Source organism: Neolamprologus multifasciatus, chromosome 9, assembly GCF_963576455.1.
Source record: "Neolamprologus multifasciatus chromosome 9, fNeoMul1.2, whole genome shotgun sequence".
Lineage (NCBI taxonomy): Eukaryota > Metazoa > Chordata > Actinopteri > Cichliformes > Cichlidae > Neolamprologus > Neolamprologus multifasciatus.
Genome location: NC_140447.1, coordinates 15,493,942 through 15,521,759, shown reverse-complemented (window position 1 = coordinate 15,521,759; position 27,818 = coordinate 15,493,942). Strand labels below are relative to the sequence as shown.

The window sequence follows — 27,818 nt, the reverse complement described above, 5'->3', positions numbered from 1 at the left end:
GAGACTAAGTAACTGAAAAGCTCCATTAGATGTAAAGCAGCCAAATGGAAACACACACACAGTCCAGGGGGATAAGGCTGTTTTATCAACCAACTGTAAGTCGGTTCCTTTTCATATTCGTGAAAAGCCTCTTTCTGCTGCAGCTTTCTTTATTTTCTTTTTTGTCTCTCTTTTTTTCTTCACCGTCATCTACACAATGACTTTGATTCAGGGTGGCTTTTTAGCAAAACTCCAAAGAGAGACAGCAGAAAGGACAATGGGTCAAACTCAGTGACTTAGTGTGTTCCTTCTATCAGTCCATACAACATGCTCCACATTTGTAGTGAAAATATACTGACATTTAGCTATACACCACCAAACCTACTTGTTGCTTTGAAATGATCATGAGGAAAAGCACTTTTTGATCCAATACAACATTATGGAATAAATATAAATGACTTGTTTAAACCAAGGTGGTGATGAAGCCTTTGCAACTGTGTGTACTACTCCCATCACGAACTATCAAAATCTGTCTTTTACCACTACCATGTCATAAATCTGCCAGTTTAGGACACTGAAGTGTCTAATTACGCTAATGTGTACTGGAGACCCCACTCCTATTCAGGTTAGAGCCAGTTTGCAGAGCTCTGTGAAAGGAGTATACACGTTGTTTTATGAAACCTTCATTTTATCTGGCAGTTTCCAGAAACATGATTTATTGCTAAAACAACAGTAGTTGAGAGTTTCATGGGAAAACACTGTGACATTCCCAAACCAGATGCTATATGTAATTTCTCCAGCATGTCCTGCCCAGGGCCTCCAAGACATGCCCAAAACACCTTATGTAGAAAGTGCCGAGGAGACATCCTAGTCAGATTCCTGAACCACCTCAGTTGGTTCCTTTTGATGTGGAGGTGTAGCAGCTGTACAGTGAGTACCGCCTCAATGACTGTGCTCCGCACCTAATCTCACCTAAGGGAAAACCAAGACACCCTAAGGAGGATACCCATTTCCTCTGCTTGTACTCACTATCTCACTTTTTCAGATCTAGGCTCAGGCTACCTCAACCTATTATGGCCGTCTGTCATGATAGGTTGGGGTGAAGGATGGAGACAGGACAAAGGACATAAATACACATATATGTGATTTTTCCCAAAAAGTTGATTCTGTTGTCATCTAGATGTAGCATCATCGGGAAAACGATATATCCAGATGAACAGAATCAACTTTTGGGGATTTCCTTACCTGGATGATTGAGCATGAATCAAGACAAACGTGCTTTTCTTAAAATAAAAATGTGGCATTTATTCTCATTTCAGAGAAGTTGGAGCCAGAGCAGCAGGTTAAAGTATTTCGGCCATAGTGACAGTCAACAGCACAATGAGTCCCTCAGGGCTATTTTCAAGCCCCGGGGACAGGGGCTCTTCACATCCAGTGCCTTGACCCAGCATCTGCCTCTAGCTCCAGGCCAAGCAGGGGCCACCACCTGCCCTGTGTAACCCAACTCAGCACTCACTCCTCACACAAGCTCAGTACCCATCAGTTAAAGAGATCAAAGAAGACATCGCTGGATCTTTCTCTTTTAACAAGATCTATTCCATGCTGTTTTTCCTCCTTACTGCACACACATAGACTCTCTCTCACACACACACACACACACACACACACACACACACACAGAAATATGTTATTTAACAGTCGGTTTCTCTGCCTTAAGATCTGCAAACACTCCTCATAAACCGACTTAAAAGAATATATATGTACAGACAAAGAAAAACTCAGTTTTCTATCTGTTTGCAAGAGTGTTGTGAATTAATGTGCAATGAAGCTGTGGAAAATCATAAGAAAATTTGTGTGATTCAGTGTCCTGAAAAGAGGCTGAGCCATGTTTTATACTGCATCGTCTTTGTCACCATGAACCAAGAAATGTTACGGGGGATTTATTCAAACTGTTTTGTTTTTTTGATGATTGTCAATATCCACCCACATATAGCTATCAGATGGTAATCACCAAATGGGGATGATTGTAACCTTCAATATTTTACTGATTTATACAAATCACAAGCAGACCAGAAAAGAGTTAGAAAAAAGAGCTGTTTAGATGTTCAAAGTATCACGTAACCAGTGTTTTGGTTTTGTTTGGGGGAGGGTTTGTCTGTTGCACTATGTGCTTGATGACTATAAAGGAATAGCACATTGAGAAACTGTAGCTGAGAAGAAATTAAGCTAGTTAAAAGACCAGGTCAACATGTTGGAAATATAATCATTTAATTTCTTGCTGTGACCTAAGTAACTTAGTCCAGCCACTGTCAAGACAAACTGTCAAACTTGTATCAAGAAAAAAGGAGAGGTCAAATTGAGAAATGGGCAGCTAATTATAATCTGAAACCGGAGGGAGCTGGGCAGAACCAAGTTCACCGCTTCCTCCTTTTTTAGTCTCTCAGCTAAGCTAAGCATCCATTTGCCATGCTGACATTTCACTGGTGAGGAGTGTGTAAATTTATTTAGGAAAGAAAAAGCTGATTTGTAGATACATTCACATATATTCTAGTAATTGGAAATTGTGGGTTACAACATTTAAATAGATCAAAATTAAAAAAATAGATCTGCATGGAGCATCCATCTGATATTCAAGTTGGGTCTGAAAATCCTCCTCCGTGACATATGTAGTTTCTCCAACGCAAAGCCATTCTTCCTCCTCCCTGTCATTTTCTTTGTTTACTTTCAAACTTTGTGGCCTTTTATTTAAGGAAAAAAAAAAGAGTATTTTCATGTTTTCCCTTTACCGGGGTCACGTCTGATCTTTTGTGTTGCATTCAAAGATTCTTGTAAAGATTTTTACATAAGGAAGTCTGACGGGCTATATAACAAATGCCATGAAACCATGATTTTGTTACGAGCAATTTATTTTTGTACTGAACGTTTTTATGCAATACCACTGAAATAAGTACTATTGCAAATTAAAGGCTTTATTCTCTCCTCAAAGGAACCCACCTCAGTCAGTCCTACCAGACTCTCTTATGTGTGATGACTCAAATTGCTTTCAGTGTAAGCTTGCATTTACCATTCGATGTTCTGCCAGTAATGACGATGGTAAATGCTTTGAAAACACAGGTGATGAGAGGCACACTTGTACTCCTTAAACACGAGAATACTGCCTTTCAGTTTTGGGAGATTTTATGTTAGCCATGCATACAGTTATCAGAGTTCTTGCTTTGGCTCCAGCTCTATAAGAGCAGGTTTGGATTCTCTGATAGTGTTTGAAAGGTGTGATGATCTTCTGTATGAATGCTCTGCCCCTTCTATTAGTGACCTTTTCATCCCCAGCCTTTCGCATCTTGGGTTTGCACATTGATCTTGTATTTTTTGTCAATCTTGTTCTCCAGAGGTGTTGATGTAAAAAAGAGCATGTTTCTGGCTTTATCAAACTGATGAAAAATGTCTCTCTAAGAAGCACAGCCACAAGGGTCCAATCATCAGTGTCCTGTATTTTTCTAATGTAAAAAAAAGAATAAAAAAATAACAATATCTCATTGCAGAATTTGTTAATATACTATATGTGTGAAAAACATGGATATGATATGATAATGTGTTTATTGCCCAATCATAGTTGACAAATCGTTCAGTGTTGTGCAAGAGACTGTGTATAATTGTCATGACTTGTGAGGCTGGATTTGCACAGGACGTCTCGTTGGTTGTTGGAACAGTGTCGCGGATACTGAGAAGTGATGAGATTCTCCCAGAGCTAAAAACAAATGTTGCTTTTGTTCCTGTTTAAATCCAGTGTGAACGACTATGAAGAGGTTCACTGTGCACAGCTCCACAGGCGGGCCATTCACTTTTATGTGCAATTGTTTGTTGCAATCCATACGATATGTTGGGGAAATTATTAACAAGCAAAAAAAGAAAAAAAAAAAGCAGATTCTCTATGTGCCACAGTACTCTGAGAAAAAAATGTATTATGAAATAAATAAAATTCGCAAACTTAAAAATGTTTTTTGTTTGCTTGTTTTTTCAAAGAAAATGTTTGCCTTCACACTCACGAAAGTTACAAGCAAGGTTGTCAATAGATATAATCATGACATCCTGATTTATTAATCAATATAGAGTGCATTTTTATGTACAGACATGGGTGAGGCTCATAACAGACACGAGAGAAATTTAATTATGAAGACGTGTATATAGTGTCGATTTTTAAAAAATGACAAACGAAAAGTAAAACTGAGTTTTTGGATGTGGGGAGGAGAGCACATCACGGTAGCCAATCACCGTCCTCCCCGTCGAGCACTTTTCCAAGGTTCTCCTTGTTTCTCAGGCTGCTGAGCAGCAGCTCCAACGTTCTGACGACGGGCATCCCATCACCGCCCAGAGCATCCAGACTGCTGTGCCTCTTCCCAAAGCGCCCAATGGGTCTCACCCCACGCCCCACATACCAGAATGGGTCTATCTCTGGACCTGGAAACCAAGCAGAGACAAGTTTATCAGTGCCACATAAAGCAAGGGATCCATACAAGATGTTAACAGCTACGTTTGAAAACAGAATTAATATTTAGGAAAGTGGTGGTTAAATATTCTGTTAGTGGACGGACTGTGAGGACAAGTGGCTAAGTGGCTAGTGGCTATCATTCAGACCTAAAACAATGGCATTCTGATATATTACCATGTAAAGTCTGAAAGGCTTTCAAATTAACTGCCAAATATGTTTTCAGTCTTTAAACAACTCCTGAAACGCACGAATGCTCACATCTGTTCAGAACGTTTAGTATGCAACAACACAGAAGGCTGATCAACAGCATTAATAAATTAACAAATGCGTTGCTATCAAAACATTTAATTCAGTAACAAAATATCCAGCGTGGGGAGTCAGTAGTAAGTACTCCAATGATGATACAACCACATACTGAATTTACATTTGATGGCTGGTGGAAGGTGAAACCCGGTTAGCATTTCCTCACCCTGAATTAAACAGTATGTAATTAACCAAATCAGTTTAAAGTCTAATAACAGAAAGTCTCCTGGTTACACTGACAGAGAGCATATCTTTAAACTCAATAACTGGAAATAACGTTTAAAGATTTCAATGGATATAATAGGATTATTAAGAAATAATTACATTAGATCTATTGAATTCCATACATTCAGACACACACTTTATTAAATTGTGGTTGATTTAATAAAGTGTAATAGCCTATTTAGCTTTCTTTTTCTTCTTCTTCTTTTTTCTTTTTGAGCGCGTAAATCCCATCTGATCCTTATCGGGAAAGTCAAATCGGAATGATTTAAAGAAAACGGGTCTTACTTCTGTTGTCTACATTATGAACAATGTGGAAGTCGTGCTCCACTGTGGTGCTGTGAGCGCGGCTGAAGCTGGAGGAGAGAAGGAGGAGCAGCGCCAGAGCTGCGGGCAGCCAGCGGCTCGTCAGGACGCAGTGCCGGACATCAGCCGCTCTCACGGGCAGCATGCTGCGGTGTCGCTCAAGGCACTAAAGACAGGACGGAGGGACGCGGTTATAAGTAACTTATCACTTTTGAGAAGACACTGAAAACAGGAGATATTCGCAAAACCAAGAAAAGACAGAGCTTGATAAAACTGGAGATTTGTTTTTAATGTGCGTTTGTTGCGCCCAATAGTAAAACTTAACGAAACACCGTTTCAAGTAGGATTAAGTCTTTTAAACATCGGGACTAATCACTGAAACTGTAATCTGAAAACTTGAATTTTATAATTCTGGATGATGATAGAAACTTTGTGATGGTTATAAATCAGAGATCCTTCGGGATTATGTCCAGGTTGAAATATTATAATTAGCCGCAATTAGTACAATTGTAGTTATTAAAAGCAAAGTAAAAATATTTGCAGAATTTGCATGCGTTAGACATGCTAAATGCAAACCCCAAATGGTAAATACTTACCCTGAACTTTGGTAACAGGCTGAGGTCAGTTGGTGGACGTCTCGAGTCTTTATTGTTGGCAGGTGTGCCCCAGCTTATATATATCTCCATGCTGCCCATGAGGCTGTTGGATGATGAATCGAGAACGTCAGTCAGCCACAGTGATCCCAGACTACTGGATGCATCACCCTTCCTCTGCTCCTCCCACTCTTTAAACCCCCACTCATCCTTTTGAGAATGGAGGTTTGCTTTCAGAGTTTTCCTGACGTCTGTCACGCAGCAGAGCAGTCCATCAGCAAGTCAATGACATGCAGACACCTTTAAATTCATGAACATGGGGAGACCCAGCAGCCCAAGTAGGTCTGTGAGACAATGAACCGGAGCTTTGGTGGGCGTTTTATGATTAGCCTTTCATCAATCAGCTTGATAGGGACTGGGTAGCACACCATCAGCTGCTGCAAAATGCTTCTTGGTCTTCTCACAAGCTTTTGGAACTTCACTGATTCATGACGGGTGCTGAAAAGTCACATACACTCACAGTGACATGAGGAAGAAGTAAGTGTAAATATGCTATATTTGCCACTGGTAGGTACTGAAAGGTGACAGTGAATCACAAGTAAGATGCTATGCATGGTGAGGAGAGATTTTCAAATGTATTGAGGTGTAAAGCTGCCTTGGGGCCCAAACCAGCATCTGTAAAGGTCAAGAAACTGTAACACAAACTGCTTTGAATTTAACTGTGCAGCTTATCCATAATATAGGTAGTTTTTTGGGGGGCGTTAGTCGTGCCTTTATCTATATGTTGAGACTCTCAGAGCTTGTACCTCTGTCTCTGAATCACATCTGATGGATGAATCTATAATTAAAGTCAAATGTTGCACTTCTACAGGTGTGTGTGAGCTTTTTTTGGCACAAATTCAACAAGGTGTTGGAAACATTCCTCTGAGATTTTGGTCAAAGTTGGCATCATAGCATTACACAGTTGTTGCAGATTTATTGGCTGTACATCTATGATCTGGATCTCCTCTTCCACCACATCCCAAATGGATTGAGATCTGATGATTGTGGAGACCATCTGAGTATAGCCAACTCATTTTTCATGTTTAAGATAACAGTTTGAGATGATCTGGGCTTTGTAACATGATGCATTATCCTGCTGGAAGCAGCCATAAGAAGATGGGTACACTGGTCATAAAAGGGTGATACTAACCAACATCACTGAGATGCTGTGGAATTTAAACAATGCTCAGTTGGTTATAAGGGTCCCCTCACCATTATACCACTAAACACAGCCTGAAGTGCTGATACAAGGCAGGAAGGATCCATGCTTTCATTTTGTTTATGCAGCAGAAATCGAAACTCACCAGACTAGGAAACATTTTTCCAGACTTCTGTTTTTCACTTTTAGTGAATCAGTGCAAATTGTAGCCTTAGTTTCCTGTTCTTAGCTGACTGAAATATCACCCAGTATGGTTTCTTGCTGTTGTAGCCCATTTACCTCTGCTTCATGTTGTGCTTCAAAGATGCTCTTCTGCACCTTGGTTGTAATGAGTAGTTATTTGAATTACTGAATCACCCCCCCCCCCTTTCTAGTGCTCAGTTTGAACTTCAGTGGGTCATTTTGACCGTGTCTACATGCTTAAATGTACTGAGTCGCTGACATATGCCTGGCTAATTAGATAGTAGCATGAACAAGAAGCTGAACAGGCGTGCCTAACAAGCAGGTGTACTTTATTCAAACCAAAAAAATACATTTGTAATTTTTGTCAGTTATGTTACAGTATGCATCCGTTCAAATGCACATCAAATAATTATTAAACTCCATCTAAAACTACACAGACTATCACTGATAGCACGTGTTTATGTTCATGTACACAACTCCACCCTGCGGCAGCACTTTTGTGCCCCTCCTACCGATTAGAGCAGCCATAATTGCGTCATGGCTGAGATCAGATTGTATGTTGCAGAGTGCGGCTGCAGTAATGAGAAGATAACAACCTGAGGATGTGCAATTGCAACACAACGTGGAAAAATCCATAAATAATGAAGCAAATTAGATTTATGACAGGGAACCCTTATTTGCTGCTGTCACCCTTGGATGCATTTTGCAGACAAATACATTTAAAAAGGGCACAGAACAATGTTCTCAGTTCCTGATGTGCAATGTTTTATCTCACTGCTGTGATGGGTGTTAGCATTGTTTTCTCCTGCCCAGATAATTCCAGCTGCACGTTTTCCTGCCTGAAAGCAAAAACACACGACATTGCAGTATCTTTCATTTTAAACTTTTCTCTCGTGACTGTGGGGTCATAGGTCCCCGAATAATCGCTGACTAGCTTTCTTTGTGTTATAGAAGTATTGATCAAGTCACAGCACCAGGTAACCAGCAGGGCTTCCTTCTCCATGACACGCTATGCATAATATAGCTGAAAGATCAAGATATGTTAATTATTTATAAATGGCAGCCAAGTGGAGCCAGTGGCCTAATGGACAAGGCACCAGCCTCCGGAGCTGGGGATTGTGGGTTCAAGTCCCACCTGGGTCGAGAATGCATGGGGATCAATAGGGTTAGTAATTTAAAGCAGGTTGGCACAGGCTCCTAACCCTACTGATAAAGTCCTCCCTGTTGTGATTCATGCTACACTTAAGTAAGTTTTCTTTAATGTAGTTAAACATCTTTACACTGGCAAAAACGGGAGTTTGTCCCACTTGAGATCAAAGAGGGTTGTATGTGGAATACCATGTTGGGTTTGATCTCCCTGATCAAAAGCATTTCTCTTCTTTCCTACATTGCTGACACACTATCCATGATCTAAAGCGCGTGAGGATGGGACAACAGGAGGTATTTCCCTTACACCTTGAATTCAGAACAAAGGCCATTTATATAGAGAAACATTCTACATCCACAAACCTTAACCACAGACAACTCAGGGGCGAAAAAGACATTAAAAAAAGGACACAAAATTTTTATTTTTGTGAGGACATGAATATTTTAAAAGTAAACCTTTTACAAAAGGTCACTGTTGAATAGATGGCTGGTAAATGTTTCTGTTGAATGTCACAAAAGCCATTTTCAGGCCATCAGATGAGAGCAATGGACCAGAGAGGCCCAGAGGCCTAATGGACAAGGCACCAGCCTCTGGAGCTGGTGGTTGTGGGTTAAGTCTCACCTGGGTCGAGACTACTAAGAAGGACACTTAACAAAGTCTCAAAAAGTGAGAACTAAAACGAATGCAGACTGAAAAAACCTCCTTTGCTGAGGTTACACGGAGTCACTGCTGATCTTGAAAATCTTATATAAATATTATATATATTTCCACAGACATGAATTATTTAGAACATAACGGGAACATGCATCCACCGTTTTTGTAAACTGAATGCTTTGCTGCCTCTCTGTGGTCAAATGCGCACATAGACTTTTTTACTGGACTACATCGCAAACAAATATATGTGTGCAATATATAAATATATAGTGTGTTAAGAGAGAAGAAAGAAGTGAATCTTCGGTGCAGCTAAAAAAAGAAACAGCGTTCACATGATTCATAAATATTACAGCGGCATACGTCACCCAACGAGGAACGCATGCGCAATGTGAAATGAAAGCAAACAGCAACATCGATACCAGTCTCAAACTACTATCATAACCTTGGAGTCAGGACGGTATTTATGGGACTACAGGCAAGGGAACTTTACTTAGAAGCCAAAATAAGACACACCAAATCTGCCTGAAACGGAGCTTTCTCTAAAAAAGAAGAGAGAAGTGAAACATCGCTCGCGTTTGACTTTTTGGAAGTGGCTCTAAAATAGTTCTCCGACTCTGCGCACTTGCTTCCTGTTGACACCGACTCTGTCAGATAACCAGTCAAACGACTCACTGACAGAAATGTAAAAGAAAGGAAAGCCGAGACCAGGTAAGAACGCGGGACAGGAGGTAAACAGACAGGCAGACGGGACTCCGCTGGAACGATTTTCTACATGAGTCTTCGGGCAGGATGTCGCTGAGTTCAGGCGGTTGGGCTCACTCCTCCCCCGACCACACACCGGACCACTCCGCCGCGCTCCACAGCCACTATGGGGCCTCGCAGTCTCAACTTGGCTGCCACACCGTCCTCATGTCGGTTCGGGTGTCAGTGTGCCATTCTGGGATTCGGCCGCTGTGTCTTCCGGGAGCAGGTGATGAGTCACTGAGACTGCAGCTCAGCATGGACCCGGGGAAATCCGGGGAATTCCGGCTGTCGCTCCTGGAGAACGGCGGGACTGGCCGGAGTGTGGTGAGTTCACAGCAGTGCGGGGGTTGGCTTGTTGTGGTATGTGTGTTTAACCCTCTGGATTCCATCAAAATCACTACCCTCTCAGCTTGTTTGTGGCCAAAAATGGCCACCCCTTGTTTACGTTTACAAAATGCTATAAAATTCATATATATTAAGAAAAATTCCCACTTTTTTTTACATGATTTTTTAGATTAGTACCAGTGCTGTTCATGAAAATCAAAATTTCATTCAAATTCATAATTTTAACCCTTTAAATACCAGTTAGATCACATAATCCTAGGAACTCATAAATGGAAAAAATCACAAAACCCCAATTTTTTTCCAAATAAAACATGCCATCTGATTTACTTTCTAACCATGATGGAGGTTAGATGTATAACAATAATTAAAAGTATCAATGACTTTTATACATCTTTGTTTTTTTGTGCAGTGACAGAAAAACATAAAAACTTCCTCTCAGCTTGTTTGTGGCCAAAAATGGCCACCCCTTGTTTACGTTTACAAAATGCTATAAAATTCATATATATTAAGAAAAATTCCCACTTTTTTTTACATGATTTTTTAGATTAGTACCAGTGCTGTTCATGAAAATCAAAATTTCATTCAAATTCATAATTTTAACCCTTTAAATACCAGTTAGATCACATAATCCTAGGAACTCATAAATGGAAAAAATCACAAAACCCCAATTTTTTTCCAAATAAAACATGCCATCTGATTTACTTTCTAACCATGATGGAGGTTAGATGTATAACAATAATTAAAAGTATCAATGACTTTTATACATCTTTGTTTTTTTGTGCAGTGACAGAAAAACATAAAAACTTCCTCTCAGCTTGTTTGTGGCCAAAAATGGCCACCCCTTGTTTATGTCTACAAAATGCTATAAAATTCATATATATTAAGAAAAATTCCCACTTTTTTTGACATGATTTTTTAGATTAGTACCAGTGCTGTTCATGAAAATCAAAATTTCATTCAAATTCATAATTTTAACCCTTTAAATACCAGTTAGATCACATAATCCTAGGAACTCATAAATGGAAAAAATCACAAAACCCCAATTTTTTTCCAAATAAAACATGCCATCTGATTTACTTTCTAACCATGATGGAGGTTAGATGTATAACAATAATTAAAAGTATCAATGACTTTTATACATCTTTGTTTTTTTGTGCAGTGACAGAAAAACATAAAAACTTCCTCTCAGCTTGTTTGTGGCCAAAAATGGCCACCCCTTGTTTACGTTTACAAAATGCTATAAAATTCATATATATTAAGAAAATTCCCACTTTTTTTGACATGATTTTTTAGATTAGTACCAGTGCTGTTCATGAAAATCAAAATTTCATTCAAATTCATAATTTTAACCCTTTAAATACCAGTTAGATCACATAATCCTAGGAACTCATAAATGGAAAAAATCACAAAACCCCAATTTTTTTCCAAATAAAACATGCCATCTGATTTACTTTCTAACCATGATGGAGGTTAGATGTATAACAATAATTAAAAGTATCAATGACTTTTATACATCTTTGTTTTTTTGTGCAGTGACAGAAAAACATAAAAACTTCCAAAAATGGCCACCCCCTGTTTACATTTACAAAATGCTATAAAATTCATATATATTAAGAAAAATTTCCACTTTTTTTGACATGATTTTTTTAGATTAGTATCAGCGCTGTTCATCAAGACCAAAATTTAATTCAAATCCAGACTTTTAACCCTTTAAATCACAGTTAAATTACATAATTTTAATGATTTACAAAGGGATAAAAGCATAAAATCCCCATTTTTTTTCTAAATAATACATGCAAACTGATTTATTTTCTAACCATGATGGAGGTTAGATGCATAGCAATAATTAAAAGTATCAATGAGTTTTATGTATCTTTGGTTTTTTGTGCAGTGACAGAAAAACAAAAAAAATCCCTCTCATTTTGTTCGTGGCCAAAAATGACCACCCATGTTTACGTTTTCAAAATACTATAAAATTCATATATATTAAAACATTTTTCTACTTTCATTGACTTGATTTTTTAGATTAGTATCAGTGCTGTTCATCAAGACAAAAAATTTAATTCAAATCCAGACTTTTAACCCTTTAAATACCAGTTAAATTACATAATTTTAATGATTTACAAAGGGATAAAGGGATAAAGGGATAAAAGCATAAAATCCCCATTTTTTTTCTAAATAATACATGCAAACTGATTTATTTTCTAACCATGATGGAGGTTAGATGCATAGCAATAATTAAAAGTATCAATGAGTTTTATGTATCTTTGGTTTTTTGTGCTGTGACAGAAAAACAAAAAAACCCTCTCATTTTGTTCGTGGCCAAAAATGGCCACCCATGTTTACGTTTTCAAAATACTATAAAATTCATATATATTAAAACATTTTTCTACTTTCATTGACTTGATGTTTTAGATTAGTATCAGCGCTGTTCATCAAGACCAAAATTTAATTCAAATCCAGACTTTTAACCCTTTAAATACCAGTTAAATTACATAATTTTAATGATTTACAAAGGGATAAAGGGATAAAGGGATAAAAGCATAAAATCCCCATTTTTTTTCTAAATAATACATGCAAACTGATTTATTTTCTAACCATGATGGAGGTTAGATGCATAGCAATAATTAAAAGTATCAATGAGTTTTATGTATCTTTGGTTTTTTGTGCAGTGACAGAAAAACAAAAAAAATCCCTCTCATTTTGTTCGTGGCCAAAAATGACCACCCATGTTTACGTTTTCAAAATACTATAAAATTCATATATATTAAAACATTTTTCTACTTTCATTGACTTGATTTTTTAAATTAGCACCAGTCCTAGTCATGAAAACCAAAATATAATTAAAATTTAGATATTATACGCTTTGAACTGGGTGTGGTTCCCAATCAGCCAGAGTTCACACCCAGTTTCACACCTTGGCTCAGGCGATTAGAGGATCATCAGGGGGTCCCTTTGTCCCTCTTGGGGGGGGGGACACTCCCACCTTCTTGCCATATTGCCAGAATAAATGGTCTGGAAGCTGTTAGGTTTACTTACAGCAGTAGCAACGTCTGCACCTGCATAAACTCCAGGACACGTTTACAAACAGTGTTTGTTGTTGTTTGCGCTGCAGCTGCAGGTTTGAACTGTGCAAAATGTCCTGTGATTGGGGTTTTTTTTGTTTTTGTTTTTGTTTCTAGAGTTAATATTTTGGGTATGGTCTCTTTTTATGAAAAATACAAGAGTAAAAGTGCTTTTCACATGTGCTTCAAAGCTAAGTTTGACTGGGAACCTCAAAGCTCAATATCCTGCATCCACAGGAATTCACTGCAGCCTATGTAATGTTTGATGCGTCATTATTTATTCCAGTCTATCTTGCAAATACATGTTTGTGCTGCAATGTCATGCACAAACACAAACTATCAGATCCTTAAGATCAAACCTATGTCAAAATTGTTTCATTATATTGGTCCATTGGAATGTGGTAACCCATCAAACGCCCCTAGTGGAAACCAAGAATATTACATGAAATTGCTTGCTTGGCACAAAATGGGCCAAGGATGTCATTTGGTGAAAAACATTAAAAACTACAATTTTCATGTGTTGAGTTTAGAATGAAAGCAATTTTACCTAAATCGAATGATATAGTACTGCCAGTAACAAGGAATCAAAAAAGGTGGTTATAATGGGTTTCAATTGGCCAAAAATGGCCACAATCAGTAAAATGGGAACAATTTGGTGTATAGTGAATATTATTGACATTATTAAGGAGCTGATGTTGAAAAATAAAAAATTTTAATAAAATACACACCTTTGGAAAGTTTCATTCCATTTGCATTAACAGAACAAAAATGGTTGAAAACCGAAAAGTGAAGTGGCCAAAAATGGCCAGATAGAAACCAGAGGGTTAAACGTGTTGTTAACATGCTGTGAAAAGATAATAGGAAAGAGATGTATTCTAGATGTACCTCCACATCAATGCAAGGCTTTATGTTGTCCATGTTTGTTTTTAATGAGCACTACCTCAAGCAGTGCAGTGATTTACAGTTTTCTGGCTTTACACCAAAGCCATTCTGGTCTAGGAAATCCCCGCAGACCCTCCAAGGTCTTAAGTTTCTTATGTAAATTGCCTTATGCAAAGGCCATACCCTTGACAACTTGAGGTAGTGATTCTAAATCATTAAATATTAAATGTTTTTGACAAGGCAGGTTCTTTTTTTAATAGATATTATTATTTTTACCGCTCTTTTGTGAAGGAAATTAATGTCTGTCCATATCCTCTTTGCACAGGTTGTTTGGGTGTTTTTAAAGGGCACCCATGACCGGGGGGGGGAGGGGGGGGGCAGATTCAGACCACTTTGCTTGGAAGCAAATGCTATGTTTTATACACGTCTATTTTATCTAACTACATTTTTTTTTACAATATAGTGGCAAATTAAAGTTTAGACAAATCCATCACACAGTGACAAAAACGACTGCCTTTGATTTCCTCTGACTGTCGCTCGCTCTTTATTATTTCAGACCATCGCCGAGTTTGATTTGAGGAGCGTGAACTACGAGGTGAAGTCGCCAAAGTGCCACGAGCTGAGTTTGGCCGTTCCTCCCAATGATCGCATCAGCTTCAACTTTCGCTGCGAGCAGGAAGCCCAGGAGTGGGCTACTGTGGTGATGTCGTCACTAAGAGAAGCACACAGAGGTCAGTCACCCAGGAGAGCAAATACTTGTAGATGACAAACAGATATTTGGCCTTGGAGCAAAGTCCATCTAGCCTTTTTATTCTGCTTATCCAGTTGACACAGAGAAACAACCATTAACACATGACAAATTCAAAATAACCAAATAATTTAACCCCACTAACTGCATGTCTTTGCACTGTGGGAGAAGCCAGAGTAACCAGAGAGAGCCCACTCAGACATGCTGAGAACATGCAAACTCCACACATAAAGGCTAGTGCCGGATGGTAGAGTCAAACCCAGGAACTTTTTGATGTGAGGCAATAGCTTTAATTTGCTTTAAATTGTTAAATCCTCCCAATTCTTTCGATCTTTGGGCTGAAGGAAGGACAATACTCGGTGTATAAATGCTCAATCAACAATTACTTTATTACATACAATTCAACACTTTTGAGCGTCAACCATCCGGATGGGGAGACATGCATGCAGAGAGTCACAGCAAATCTCCAACTGGTGGAGGGTTACTCAAACTCTTATAGCCTTTAGTGGCCCCCACCTAATCGTAAAAACCGAAACATTCATTCTTTCTAACTCCTAGCGAGCCTGACTTATGGCCTTGGCTCCTTATTTTGTCTGCCTTCAACAACAGTGGCAACGGTGGGGGTGAAGCTCCCGTGCTCTCTGTCTCCTCTACTATCAGAAAAAGCAAAGTCCTGACTCTCCGAAAACAGTATTTCTTATAACTCAGCAGTATAATGCTGCTGAGTTATAAGCAGCATCATACCATGGTATGTTACATTCTTATTCAGCAGTGTGAATGAATGATATCATAAAACAATATCATTCATTCACACTGAATCAGCAGTCTAATGTAATACAAATCAGTTTAATAACTAATAGTTATCACCTTCTTCTAATTCAGGAGAATACTACAAACTAAAACTACATAATACTTTCACAATCATTAATCAGGGGTATAACATGGCATAAGATAATATTATAATCCCACACCACCATGGTGCAAATGCATTCAAATTGGCAAAAATATTGTAGGATGCTTTTGTTATGCTGATCCACCCTGTAGGGAACTTGTGTTTGTGCAAATTAAGGTATAAAATTGACTGTGTTCAGTGATTGGTAGCAACACCAGCATGAACCTCACCATTCCAAGCTTCATCAGAGTATAAACCCTATACTCTGATGAACGATAAACCTCAGATTGTCTCAGTAGGCTAATAATGACATCATCGTGATGTTCGTAAAGCTATAAAGTGTAGTTTTAAGTAAAGTGAGCATCGTTTAAATCACGCCCTGAGCTTTTTTCCTTATTTTTTAACATACAATACAGAGAACAAACCTGCGTCACTTCGGTGTTTGTTGTGACTTACCCTTCCCTTAACTTCTCCCGTATATGTATTACTGCCCATGCTGACTGAAGGATGCTGAGGCCTGTGTGAGCTGAGCGCTCTTTGTTCTCATCATGGCTAAAAATAGTTGTTCGTGCCGCTGGCTGTATGTTTGAAGTTGCACAAAATCCAATCAATTAAAATGTATTTAAGCACGTTTTTAACTAAGCAAACGCAACCACGGTGCTGTACAAATTATCGGACAGGCAACATGAGTAATATATGCAAAACGTAAGTTAGTACATGTTAAACCGTATAAGATAAACGTGACATACACATTGATTTATTAAAATAAAATCAAGAGCGATTACTTGGACCTGCATGAAACACTGCGCGTATTTCCTGGTCTGCACGGCTGCTCGACAGCGTTGCACTCAAACAATGGGGACCTCTCTTTTTTGAAAAAGTGCAGCGTTGTGTGCGTGACTGGGATACAAACTGTGGAAGTGATGGTCTGATATTCAAATTAGCCCTGTGGAACCAAGCACAGCACTGTCAACTGATTCCACTTTCATAGTGGAAACAAAGTGGCAGACGTTAGCTGTTACTCTTCATATTTCCATACGTTGCCTTGCTTCCCCCTCAGGGCTCAATTCACACGAACTTGCGAAATGATAAAATCACAGAATGATTGAGTTTCTTCTGGAGCTTAATGTGTTTTCTTTATCTCTTTCTTGTCTTTGAAATCTGTTTAGTTAAAATCTTTTTTCCCCCTCTGGGTTTCAAATTTATATATTGGCAGCCTTCTCTCACCATAATGAGCCACAGCAGCCCACTGACGGTCTCCATCATCAGAACACCTTAGCTTTGCAGCAAACAGGTGAGCGTGACACGTCTGTTTCTGTTTTCATTCATTTATTTGTTGTTAGCGCCCTTCTGATCTCTGCATGTCTCTCTGTGTTTCATCATGCGTGCATTTGTTTCATCTGCAGAGGACACTTGTATAGAGCTGACCAAGGCGATAGAGGCAGGTGACATGCAGTCTGCTTCTGCCTTTGCTGCTACGCTCGCCCATCAGCGTGCGGCACTTAGGATCCAGCCCTCCACCAGAGACCACGAATACAATGAAGTCAAGTAGGAACACGATTACTCGTTATGATTTTGATACTTCGCGGCACGATCTATAATCAGTAGTTTTATGTTTCCGTAATTTGATGTAATCTTAGTTGTTTGCACGGGTTTCATCTTGTCTCGCAGTTTGGCTGTCGTAGTGGAGGATTCGTCCTCATCCTGTTGTGTCACTGTGAAAGTTTTCCCACACATGACTACTGCGTCGCTGAAACAGCAGGTTAATTTGAGCTGCACATATATATGTTTATCATATTCCTTTCACAGCATGGTTTCGATTCTGCCCCACTGTTAATGTTTCTCTCTCATTCATCGTCATTCTCTTTGTTTTCTTTCTAGATGTTTCTCGAATACGGCTTCCACCCACGAGTGCAGCGCTGGGTGATCGGCCAGTGCTTGTGCTTCGACAACCGATCCCTCGCGTCGTACGGTGTTCGTCAGAATGGTGACACGGCCTTCTTGTACCTCTTGTCAGCCCGCCACGCTCGCTTGACCCCGCAGGCCCTCCAGCAGGATCAGGAGAACATCCTCCTCTTCAGCCCTTCATCTCAGTCTTCTCCAAACCCGCCACTCCCTGCTACCTTTGCAAATGGCCCCTCATCTCAGGACTGGAGGCCTTACACCACACTTCCTCCTAGACTCCGTACCACTACTAACACTGGTAAGATGTGGTCTCTTCACAGTGGTTTATGTGAAATCTGAGCTATTTAAATCACAATTACACACGTGTATTTGTTGCTTTACTAACAAAGGGCCTTTGAACACCTTATCACTAAAACCCTTGTGATCATTGCTTTGAAAAATACACCATGGTATGTTACATTCTTATCTTCTATATGTTATTCTAATAAGAGATGAGTCTTCCCACAAAAAAGCAAAAACCTGGCGTGATTTAAAATTGAAAGGTCTCCTCTTTAAGGTTGTGTTCTTGTGCACTTCTACATTGCTTCCAGGGCTTCTGCTATTTTAGATCAGTTCCTAGAAGTCCTGTTCTGACAGTTTGCAAGTGTGCATCTGTGGGAGGTGGGAATCATAAGACCCCCCTTGATACAGTATTGTTGCAATTTTTAACATTTTGCAATAAGATGAGTATCACAATAACATCTACTACAATTTATCAAATTATTACAATAATCATAAAATGTCGATATTTGGTGCCCCTATATCGATACAAAATAGCCACGCAAAATATTGCAATACAGTGCAGTATCGATATTTTTCCACCCACCTCTATCATCTCTGTTGTGTTCCCGTTCCAATACGCAACATTTATTTTTTTTTTGAGTATGAAGACAGAGAGTAGGGCTCATTAGTGTGATGGTGTGATGAAAAAGCTTCTGCCTGCTCAGTTCAGCGCGTGTTGAACTCTCAGGCACCTTGAGACGTTACAGTAGTGGCCTGCATTGACAGCCTAATGCTGGGGGAATGAACGTTTCACACGGTGGGGTGAATGTCGAAGGGAAAAGAGTGACAAGCATGCTCCTGACCTGTCTGACAAAGAACCTAATATTTTGTCACACAAAGTAGGTCACAGCACAGTTTCTGAGACATGATCTAGAAGCAGAAGTGTTTGAAGTTGTTGCGCACTGCCCAAGAAGACCAAAAATAGTGACTACATTTAAATTAAGTATGGCTTTTTGTTTTTCAGTGACAGATTCATAGACTTTATTGATCTCACCTTGTATGACTCTTTAACACCTTATTTCTATTGTTAGATAAAAATAAATAAATAAATAATGTAAAGTGAGCAATCCCCTACTAGACACTGTGCCATAGTTTGTCTGTGACTTTGTATGGTCTGTGCCCACAAAGTGAAAATGTAACTCAGCAGAATACCAAGGAAAATAAATAATTACTCAATTTAAATCTATATGCACACACTTCATATTTGTGTGTCCAGCCTAATGATTAACATTAGACAGTGTAGTCAAATTTATATTCTATTTTTAAAAAAAAACAACCATTAGAATCCTGCAGCTATTTGTGGTACTTTAATCGGACAAACAGCTGTAGGACAAAATGCAGCTGTTTATCCTATTAAAGTAGCACATTCAGCTGTAGTCTGTAGCAAGGAACCGTTTTTTTGCAGTTGCAAGTTATATATATTATTTGCACCTCCTACGTGTATCAACCAAAGCCATAACGTCTTTCACACACTGGCATATTGAGCAAACATGTTTGCACGCAGATTTGATGTTGGCTGCTTAGTCTCTTTTTTTTCTCCTTAAATGCCTCAGGCGGTTTAGAGAGGCAAAACGTCAGAGAGATCAGAGATCTCATCAACCTAGAGATGCCCCAGCTTGATAAAGCCCTGAGCCCGAAAACATCGCCTACCCAGGTAATGTAATTTTTGTCAACCTATCGAAAACGTATACTCAAAAGACACACAGTTAAGTTCAGTAAGGTAAAAAGAATGTAGAGAATAACGGCGCTAAACAAATTTTCAGGGTTGGTCGTGTCCTTCGTGCACCTACATTAACAAACCAACACGGCCGGGCTGTGAGATCTGCAGTACGGACCGACCTGAGAACTACATTGTCCCCGGGGGATATCGACCTGATACACTGGAGCTCAGAAGAATTCAGAAGGAGAAAGAAGCTATCCGACAATACCAGCAGGTATTTTAAAACAAGAATACATTCCGGGTAGTATGAACGTGCTTTTACGTGCACATACTTAATATGATTTCTGGAATATAACATGATGATGGGCACACAAAGCTCAGTTAAAAATTCAGGGAGGGGAGCACCACTTAGTGACACACAGTTTGGCCAAATTTGACAAAATGCTCAAACTGAAACCAATGAAAGGGAGAGGGTGATATGTATTTATTTAAAAAAAATTAATAACCGTGGTATTTGAATTGAAACTTTCAGGCTCTCTCAGGTTGACTCTCTTCTCTTCTGTCTCTGTTTTTTGAAGGAGAAAGGGAGAAGAGAGGGGCTGAAGAGTGCTGGGCTTCAAAACACCTCACTCCTGTTTAACCTGGACCAGAACTACTGAACATACAGACACAGGCAGACATACACCTCATGTTCATTTCTATCCTTGAAGCACCATCTCCACTGCAGACACTGCCCATGACTATATTCATGTATATCCACATTTATGCAAATAAAACTGTCGAATTTTACCCCTGAAGTCATTTTAAGCTGTCTTCATGCATCGGTTGCATCCCATATTTGCAGATTTATAAGATCGTACAGTTTACAGGGTTTTTTTGGGGGTTTTTTTGCACATTTTCTGAAAAATGTGGAAAAAATGCTCTGAATGAGCAGTAATGCTGACAAGGACGAGCAGGTTTTTAAAAAAACCTGTGAGATTTCTTTTTACATTTTGACCCTGGTCAAATATACGTGGCTCCAAAAGACGTTACTCATATTGAACATCCAGTGACAGTCGTAATCACTGCAGCCTTTCAGCAAATCAAATGAAGTGGCTTTTTAATGAACTCTTTAGGAGCAATAGTTGCCACCGAGTTGAATGTATGAGTCATTTATTTTGCACTGCGATACTGTATATACTCTGAATGGATATAAATAAAAGGTTTTGACTCTGTGTGCTTGTCTGTGTTTGTGTAAATGAGGAATTTGAGCATTTTCGAGTTTAAAATGCACATTATAAGAAAAAGCTGGAAGAGCGCAGTTTACAGAACTTGCCTTTAACCCTCACTTCCCTCCTCCAACAACACCGCTCCTTCTTCCAGGCGAGGGAGGAGGAGCGAAGGCAGAACTTTGCCCGGCTGGTGATGATGGATGGTCAGGACCTGGTGCCTAACCCTGAATCTGTGGAGTGTAGGATCTGCTATGCAGGCTTACAGCCGGGAGATGGCATCCTCCTGAGGGAGTGTCTGCACTGTTTTTGCAGGTAAAATTTAGGGGTGGCGGTTTTTTGATTTGTTTTGTTTTTCTTGTACACCTTGGGTGACTTTTCTGTGTTTGTGTGCATGCCTGCTTAGAGAGTGCTTGCGCTCTGTCATTATGCTGAGCGAGGAGCCCGAGGTGTCCTGTCCCTACAGAGATGACACATACTCCTGTTCCTGCTTCCTGCAGGAGAGGGAGATCAGAGCTGTGAGTGAGACCAACTAACAGCTTCTGACACATTTTTTTTTAAACTACAGTTTTAGCTTTCAGTGTTAGCACACATTCACCATCTTCCTCCTGTTTCCTGGTGACAGTTGGTTCCTGCAGAGGAGTATGAACGCTGGCTGCAGAGGGGTCTTTCAGTTGCAGAGTCTAGGTGTGAGGGCAGCTATCACTGTGCTACTCCTGACTGTCTGGGCTGGTGTGTGTATGAGGATACTGTCAATGTCTTCCACTGCCCTGTCTGCAAGAAACACAACTGCCTAATCTGCAAGGTAGAAATCATACACAGTATATACTGGTATAAAATGAAATTTAATAATTTATTCCTGTCTTTTGTTCCTATATTGGGTGCTTGAACTCATGTGATGCATTAGATTTGCACATATACTATGTAGAGATGCAGATTGAACTTTGATCTAATTAATTAGTCCAAGCTAATTTAGAATAAGTTTATTTGAGTGGCTTCTGCCAGGAACAGTTCATTTTAATTGCACAGTATGCTGTTAAAAATGAAAAATACTTTGGACAAATGAATACATAAATGAAAAAATGTCCAAGTATTGACATGCTTTTAATTGGTTTGGTTGCCTCATGCTAACTGCAAATTGAATAAGAAATGTTTATTTCTGCAAAGAATGCCTGTTTTGCTCATTCCTAGCTACATTTTTATTGAATTTATCCGATTGTCCTAGAGTGATTTACATAAATTACAGTTTTTAAAAGATCCTTATTTGTTCCTCTTTCTATTTTCTCTTCAGTCTATCCATGAGGGTATGAATTGTAAGCAGTACCAGGACGATCTTGCAGCGCGTGCTATCAATGACTCTGCTGCCCGAAGGACAACACATCTACTAAATGTGAGCTACAACAGACATGGAGTTGTGGTCAGAGGTTTTCATACATTCCTTGTGGCATGAATATCATGGTAATTTGGGGCTTTTAGTTATTTCTTTGAATGGCAGGATACATTTTTATTACTTTGAAAAACAAGAATTGGGTGCACAAGTTTCTAATCCATACAGGCTCAGATCTATACATCCAACCCCACTAACATTTGGTTAAATATCTCATAGCAAGTTGTACTACGAGCAGATGTTTTGGTAGCCATCAACAAGCTTCTGCTATAATTCTGTCTGTGATATTTAACCACTCTTCCTGGCAGAATTGGTAGAGTTGGTCTCTTGGCACAGACCCGCTTTTAGTCCACAAGTCTTTAGTAGGTTTGAAGTTTGTACATTGGGAAGACCATTGCAGAAGCTTAATGTTAGCCTGCTTTATCCAATCCAAAACCAGTCCATGTGTGTATTTGGAATCATTGTCCTGTCTCAACACCAACTGAATCAAAGTTTCAACCATCTAGCTGTTGATTTACGGTGAAGCTAAAGAATTTGGAGGTAGTCCTTCTTCATTATTTCATCCATTCTGTGTATTGTACCAGTACCACTGGCAGCAAAACAACCCTAGAACACGATGCTACCACCACCATGCTTCACAGTTTTACTTTGTTTTTAAGTTTGAAAGCCACACCCTTACTCCTCCAAACATGTGTCTTGCAATTGTGGCCAAATAGCTCAATCTGACCATAAAACCTTTGCCAGGAACACATTTGGCTTGTCCATGGGGGCAGCTGCAAATTTCAGTTGAACTATATGGTGTTGATTTTGGAGCAGGGGCATCTTTCATGATCAGCACACAAATCCCTTTTATGCAGCAAATAAAAACAAAAAGTTGTAGTCAATCACAATTACTAACAAGAAGTAAGCGTGCCTTGGCTTTGTCAAGTTAAAAGACATTGTAGAACCTTCATCACTAATTATTAAAATATTTAAGTGAGTGTATGTATATATTTGTGCCTGTGTGTATACTTTTAAATCTGTGTATATTAGCGAATATCTCAAATAAATTCAAACTTGTGCAAGAAATTCTTGGTTTTAAAGTAACAAAGTAACTGAAGATGTATGCTGAACAGTGCCACCCTGGAAAAAGAACCGTCCAAAGAAATCATTAAAATCCTCAAATTACCATGACACCCATGTCAATGATGAGTGTATGTGAACTTCTAACCACAACATCTGTACTGTATGTGGGATGTGGGACATGACACAGAGTTCTTTTGAGTTGTATACTGTTTTAAGGCTATTTGTAATGCACAGAGATAGAAGTGACAGTGTTACAGATCCATTTTTACCTCCACTCATAAGCAGTGAATGGCTTTGCGGTCTAATGCTTACAGACAAACTGATATATACTGGTAATGCTTTCCATATCCTCGGGTCTCATATTCTTTCTTCTTTTTCTTGTTCTCATTTTATCTCTCACAAACAGACTCTTGTGCAGTCAGGGGAGGCCATGCGCTGTCCACAGTGTGGCATCATTGTACAGAAGAGAGATGGATGTGACTGGCTGCGCTGTACAGTCTGTCACACTGAGATCTGCTGGGTAACCAGAGGGCCACGCTGGGGGCCAAGGGTATGAAATCTGTCCTTTCTACCTTAACGTTAACAATTTATCTATTTTTGCTTTATTTAGTAACCTTGGTCAGATAGACTCAAAAACTGTTTATGTCCACCTAAAAAGACTGCAAAGCCTTGTTTTCCATCAAAGCATGTTCCTCATTCTGTTGCTTTTAAAGGGTCCAGGAGACACCAGTGGAGGATGTCGTTGCAACGTGAACAACCGAAAGTGTCACCCTAAATGCCAAAACTGCCACTGAGAGGGTCAATATGGGTCAGATTGCCCCGAATGAATGATTGACTGAAAAAAGCTGCTCTCTCAATAGCATAGAAAGAAAGACTGAGATTTCTATTTAAGCTATATTTAATACAAAACTGTGCAGAATTTATACATTAAATACATACTGAGATCTTTAATCAACAAATCTCTAACGGTCACTTATTTTCACTGGTTTTTCCACTGGAATCCGAATGAAAGAAATAATATTTTTACATGTCGCTGCATCTCACTAATGAGAATGTGGTTAGTTATGTAACGAAGATGAGCGTGGTCAGAATTATGCGGTATAAAAAAACAGGAGTATTTACTTTGAATGCATGTGGTGCCTTTTCAGAATGTTTGCACAGCTGATGTAGCAGTACGGGTGTGTTACTTTCTGTTTAAGCAGTTACGAGCCTGGATGCATTACAGAAAACTGAAGTGGCCTTGTTTCTCGTGCACAAAAATCAGTAGCAGGGTGTTTCTGAATGAAACGAAATGTGACAATTTCTCATTGTGATAGATGAATGTGATAAATAGATGAAGCAAGAGTCCCGAGTTACATATGGAAGCATTTCTGAATGTGTGTATGTGTGTGTTTGTACGTCTGCGTGATGCCGTGTAATGACTGCATGGGTGCCTTGTTACCAAAGAGGTTTGAACCGAAACAAGCGTGTGTCTGATTATTCCTTCGATTGGGATCCGTTGATCTGATGGCTGAGAGAAACCGGACTGTTTTCACAGAGTCGTGTTTTATTACCCACGACTCTGTGTTCCCCCAGAAACTGCTCACATTTGAGTGTTGTGTGATGACATCACCAATAAATGTCAATGTGTTAATTAAAAGGCAGGTATTGGTTGTTAAGTTTATATTTCCTGTATGGGGAGGCACATGTAAACACCTTTTGTCAATAAGCTTTTATTCCTGTTGAAGACCTCGGATACAATAAAGTAATTCATAACAGTGTAAATACTTGGAACATGTTTTTATCCATGTACGCATCAATGCCCTCTCTCTTCACTGGAAAAGGGGGGGATGCCTAACTTCAAATTCCTGAGTTTTCCCTCGACTACACTACTGCCCAGAACTGACAGGCCAAGAAAGATCCTCACTCCTTTCTGTGTGTAAAAGTCAGCACTGCGCTGCTGGCTTTCTGTTGTGCCTTAACAATAAATAAACACCATTCAAACTCACACGTGTTTGAGAGTGATTTAATGTAGAACTGAGTGAATGAGCAGCCTTAAAGCTGTCATCTTACTTTCTAATCCTTTAGTAGGGTACATTTTTCACAGCTTGTAAATATTTAAAGGCTATTTGTAGCGTCCAAAGAGAAGACTTGGTGACTTCTGCATGTCTTCTTAAATGCACAAAAACATTATCCCCTTCTTTCAAGTGCTCCCTTTAGGGGATTTTTTTTCCCATCTCCCCACCTAACTCTAGCATCCTCCTCTACCACATCAACCTTCTGCATCTCCTCCTTCACTACATCCATGACCCTTCCAAACTGCTCAACCTGATATTTTAATTTCTAATACTGCCCATCCCGTTCACTCCCAATCTTCAAATCTTTAACTCTGACACTTAAGGTGAAGCTGGTTCACCTCCTGTCTTTCTGTCAGTGCCACCATCTCCAAACCATACGTCATAGCAGTCGTTTCCACCTGCTCCACCCACTCTGCACTCTACTTCACCTGTGTTCTGCACTGTCTGTTGCCTCGGATGCTTGATCCCGGGTATTTAAACTCATCCGCCTTCACGACATCTACATCTAGTAGATTGTAACATTTTATTAATGTTACAATTCATCCATTTTGCGTATTTAATCAGATGGGACCACACTTTAGAACAACAAACTCTTCTTCACACACCTTTTATGAAGTAATGTTTTCAGCAAAAACCCTTTAATCACCTTTCGGTTTCAAGGTTATTGCTCCAGTCCGCCATTCCTGCAGTGGACTTCCTGTTCCTGCTCGCCTTTTATCGCCGTTGTCACTTTTTATAGTGTTTTATTGTTGTTGCTGTTTAGCATTAAAAAAACACAACAAGCACTTATTTTCGAGTGCACATGATGTTGGTTTAAGCGCAAAGTCAGTCCCACTTTCCACAGCCCCTTCTTCTTTTCGAGCACTTTCACCCAGTAACTCGTTATGCTCAAATTATAGACCTCGAGCTCCCTGCAAGAGTTGGGGGAGGCGGAGTTAAGACCGGACAGCGGCACCGAGGAGCTACTTCGACGTTGTTCCTCTTGGAAAAGGAGGCAGAGCGGGGTTATGGGAGGAAGATTTGACCGACGTCGGATTATCAGAGATTAGCAGACTAGCAGTGCAGCAGCAGTGCCCGGCGGACAGGTGAGTATGTCGGTGCTGTTACTAGCTGCTTTGCTTCGAGTCTGGCATGCTTCACGCTGTGAGCTGCATGCAAAGGAGCTCAGTTCGCATCGGTTTAATATGTGCATATATCTCAGGTGCAGAAAAACTTCACTCTTGAAGGATTCGGGCAGAGTTTGTAAGGATTTCTGTCTCTTAATGTTGGCTGACCTGTGTGTGATATTCCTGCATGCTTCCTCTGGAATATGCATGCTGCTGTCCTACTTGGTGCAGTTTGATCACGTCTGTTCGCTTCATTTTGAAGTAATAGCATCAGATCACATCTTCCTTTTTTTTCTGTAAAGACCTAGTGGAGTCTAGATTTGTATAAATGATCACCACATTTGTTTAAACTTACATTTCTGGGGCTTTACCGCGCATAAAGCGTCACCTTGCACAGTAGTGTGGACAAAGTTCAAGTGGATATCAGGGTTAGCGTAGTTATTAATCGTAGACTTTAAAACAGTTACAGTTAACTGAAATTATTTTGTGAATTTTTACAACTAAGAAAATTACAATTCAGAAAAATAGAGAGATAATATGCATAGTTTTAGTTAGTTTGGTCAAAGTTTTGTTACAGCTTTGCTGATGTGGCATTGATGGACATATTTCTAGAGACTGGGTGTCTATAAGACAGCTGCCTTAAAAAAAGAAGACGTTTGTGTTTGTTGTAATACCTGTACTGATTTTCATAAGTCTTTACTCAGACATACAATAATAATTAAAAAGAGTAAAACTAAGATGGAATTAATAAAAACTAAACCGAAACATGGAAATCCACTCTGGAAACTAAATTGATTTAAAAGCAAAAAGTCAAAAATGAGATAAATATTTAACACTAATTAGAAAATGTGAAACTATAGTAACTTTGGTAGCCATGCATGAACTTTGCAGATGCATTAGCGGTGCACTATGAGAGAGGAATGCATGTGTTGTCTCTGCAGTCTGGAGTCATATAAACAAAGAAAAACCTGGAGGTCTAGCAGAGAGAGAAAAATGAGTGAAGGAGTGAGCATGGTGGCTGCTAGGGCTGCCACAAACGATTATTTTATTAGTCGACTAATCAGATCATGCATCCATTGAACGTAAAACGTACAGTTTATTGCACCAGCATGCATCTGCTCTTATATAACTATCATTAGCTTACAGCTTTAAGTGTTTAAGGTATGTGCTAACTAAAAATAAAGACAAGATGATAGTTTATTAAATCTTAATGACATTTGTAGGTTGTTTCGGTGAAGTTTAATAAACACTTTGCTATCTAAAATATAACAGGACACCGGAGTATATTCTCGAGCATCTCACACTTCTGATAATCAGTTGTCTGCTTGACATTTATTCAGCTGTGTAAAAACTATAACT

The 27,818-nt window shown here is 39.4% G+C and overlaps 3 protein-coding genes and 1 non-coding gene across 4 annotated transcripts in view; 3 read left to right on the top strand and 1 right to left on the bottom strand.

Moving 5' to 3' along the window:
• Positions 1–3,971, top strand: part of myripb (myosin VIIA and Rab interacting protein b) — a 123,299-nt gene extending 119,328 nt beyond the window's left edge. The window contains exon 17 of the mRNA XM_085173508.1: positions 1,299–3,971. Coding sequence (XP_085029634.1) covers positions 1,299–1,342 — 44 coding nt within the window. The 3' untranslated portion in view covers positions 1,343–3,971. The remainder of the gene's footprint in view (positions 1–1,298) is intronic.
• prlh2 (prolactin releasing hormone 2) lies at positions 3,818–9,367 on the bottom strand. Its single transcript, XM_085173518.1, has 3 exons — positions 5,893–9,367; positions 5,279–5,462; positions 3,818–4,434 (listed from the first exon to the last, which is right to left on the bottom strand). The coding sequence occupies exons 1-3, from the start codon at positions 5,989–5,991 to the stop codon at positions 4,232–4,234; spliced, it is 486 nt and encodes a 161-aa protein (XP_085029644.1). The 5' UTR covers positions 5,992–9,367; the 3' UTR covers positions 3,818–4,231.
• trnar-ccg (transfer RNA arginine (anticodon CCG)) lies at positions 8,344–8,416 on the top strand. The gene has a single exon. It is a non-coding gene; the product is annotated as a tRNA-Arg (tRNA).
• Positions 9,368–9,863: 496 nt separating the features above from the next.
• shrprbck1r (sharpin and rbck1 related) lies at positions 9,864–25,283 on the top strand. Its single transcript, XM_085173509.1, has 14 exons — positions 9,864–10,142; positions 14,667–14,841; positions 16,967–17,044; positions 17,157–17,298; positions 17,422–17,512; positions 17,632–17,953; positions 19,530–19,630; positions 19,740–19,910; positions 20,999–21,159; positions 21,251–21,362; positions 21,470–21,649; positions 22,136–22,234; positions 23,703–23,846; positions 24,010–25,283. Exons 1-14 carry the CDS (start codon positions 9,864–9,866, stop codon positions 24,088–24,090), a joined length of 2,136 nt encoding a protein of 711 aa, XP_085029635.1. The 3' UTR covers positions 24,091–25,283.
• Positions 25,284–27,818: the final 2,535 nt, after the last annotated feature.

What these genes read in the sequence shown, in the direction of transcription:
- prlh2 (XM_085173518.1), bottom strand. Translation starts at nt 5,991, where the DNA reads ATGGGCAGCATGGAGATATATATAAGCTGGGGCACACCTGCCAACAAT. An exon ending in GCCTGTTACCAAAGTTCAGG is followed by an intron (nt 5,463 to 5,892) that starts GTAAGTATTTAC and finishes TCCTGTCTTTAG; the next exon opens with TGCCTTGAGCGACACCGCAG. An exon ending in TCATAATGTAGACAACAGAA is followed by an intron (nt 4,435 to 5,278) that starts GTAAGACCCGTT and finishes CTTGGTTTCCAG; the next exon opens with GTCCAGAGATAGACCCATTC.
- shrprbck1r (XM_085173509.1), top strand. Translation starts at nt 9,864, where the DNA reads ATGTCGCTGAGTTCAGGCGGTTGGGCTCACTCCTCCCCCGACCACACA. An exon ending in CACGAATACAATGAAGTCAA is followed by an intron (nt 17,299 to 17,421) that starts GTAGGAACACGA and finishes CTTGTCTCGCAG; the next exon opens with TTTGGCTGTCGTAGTGGAGG. An exon ending in GGACAACACATCTACTAAAT is followed by an intron (nt 22,235 to 23,702) that starts GTGAGCTACAAC and finishes TCTCACAAACAG; the next exon opens with ACTCTTGTGCAGTCAGGGGA.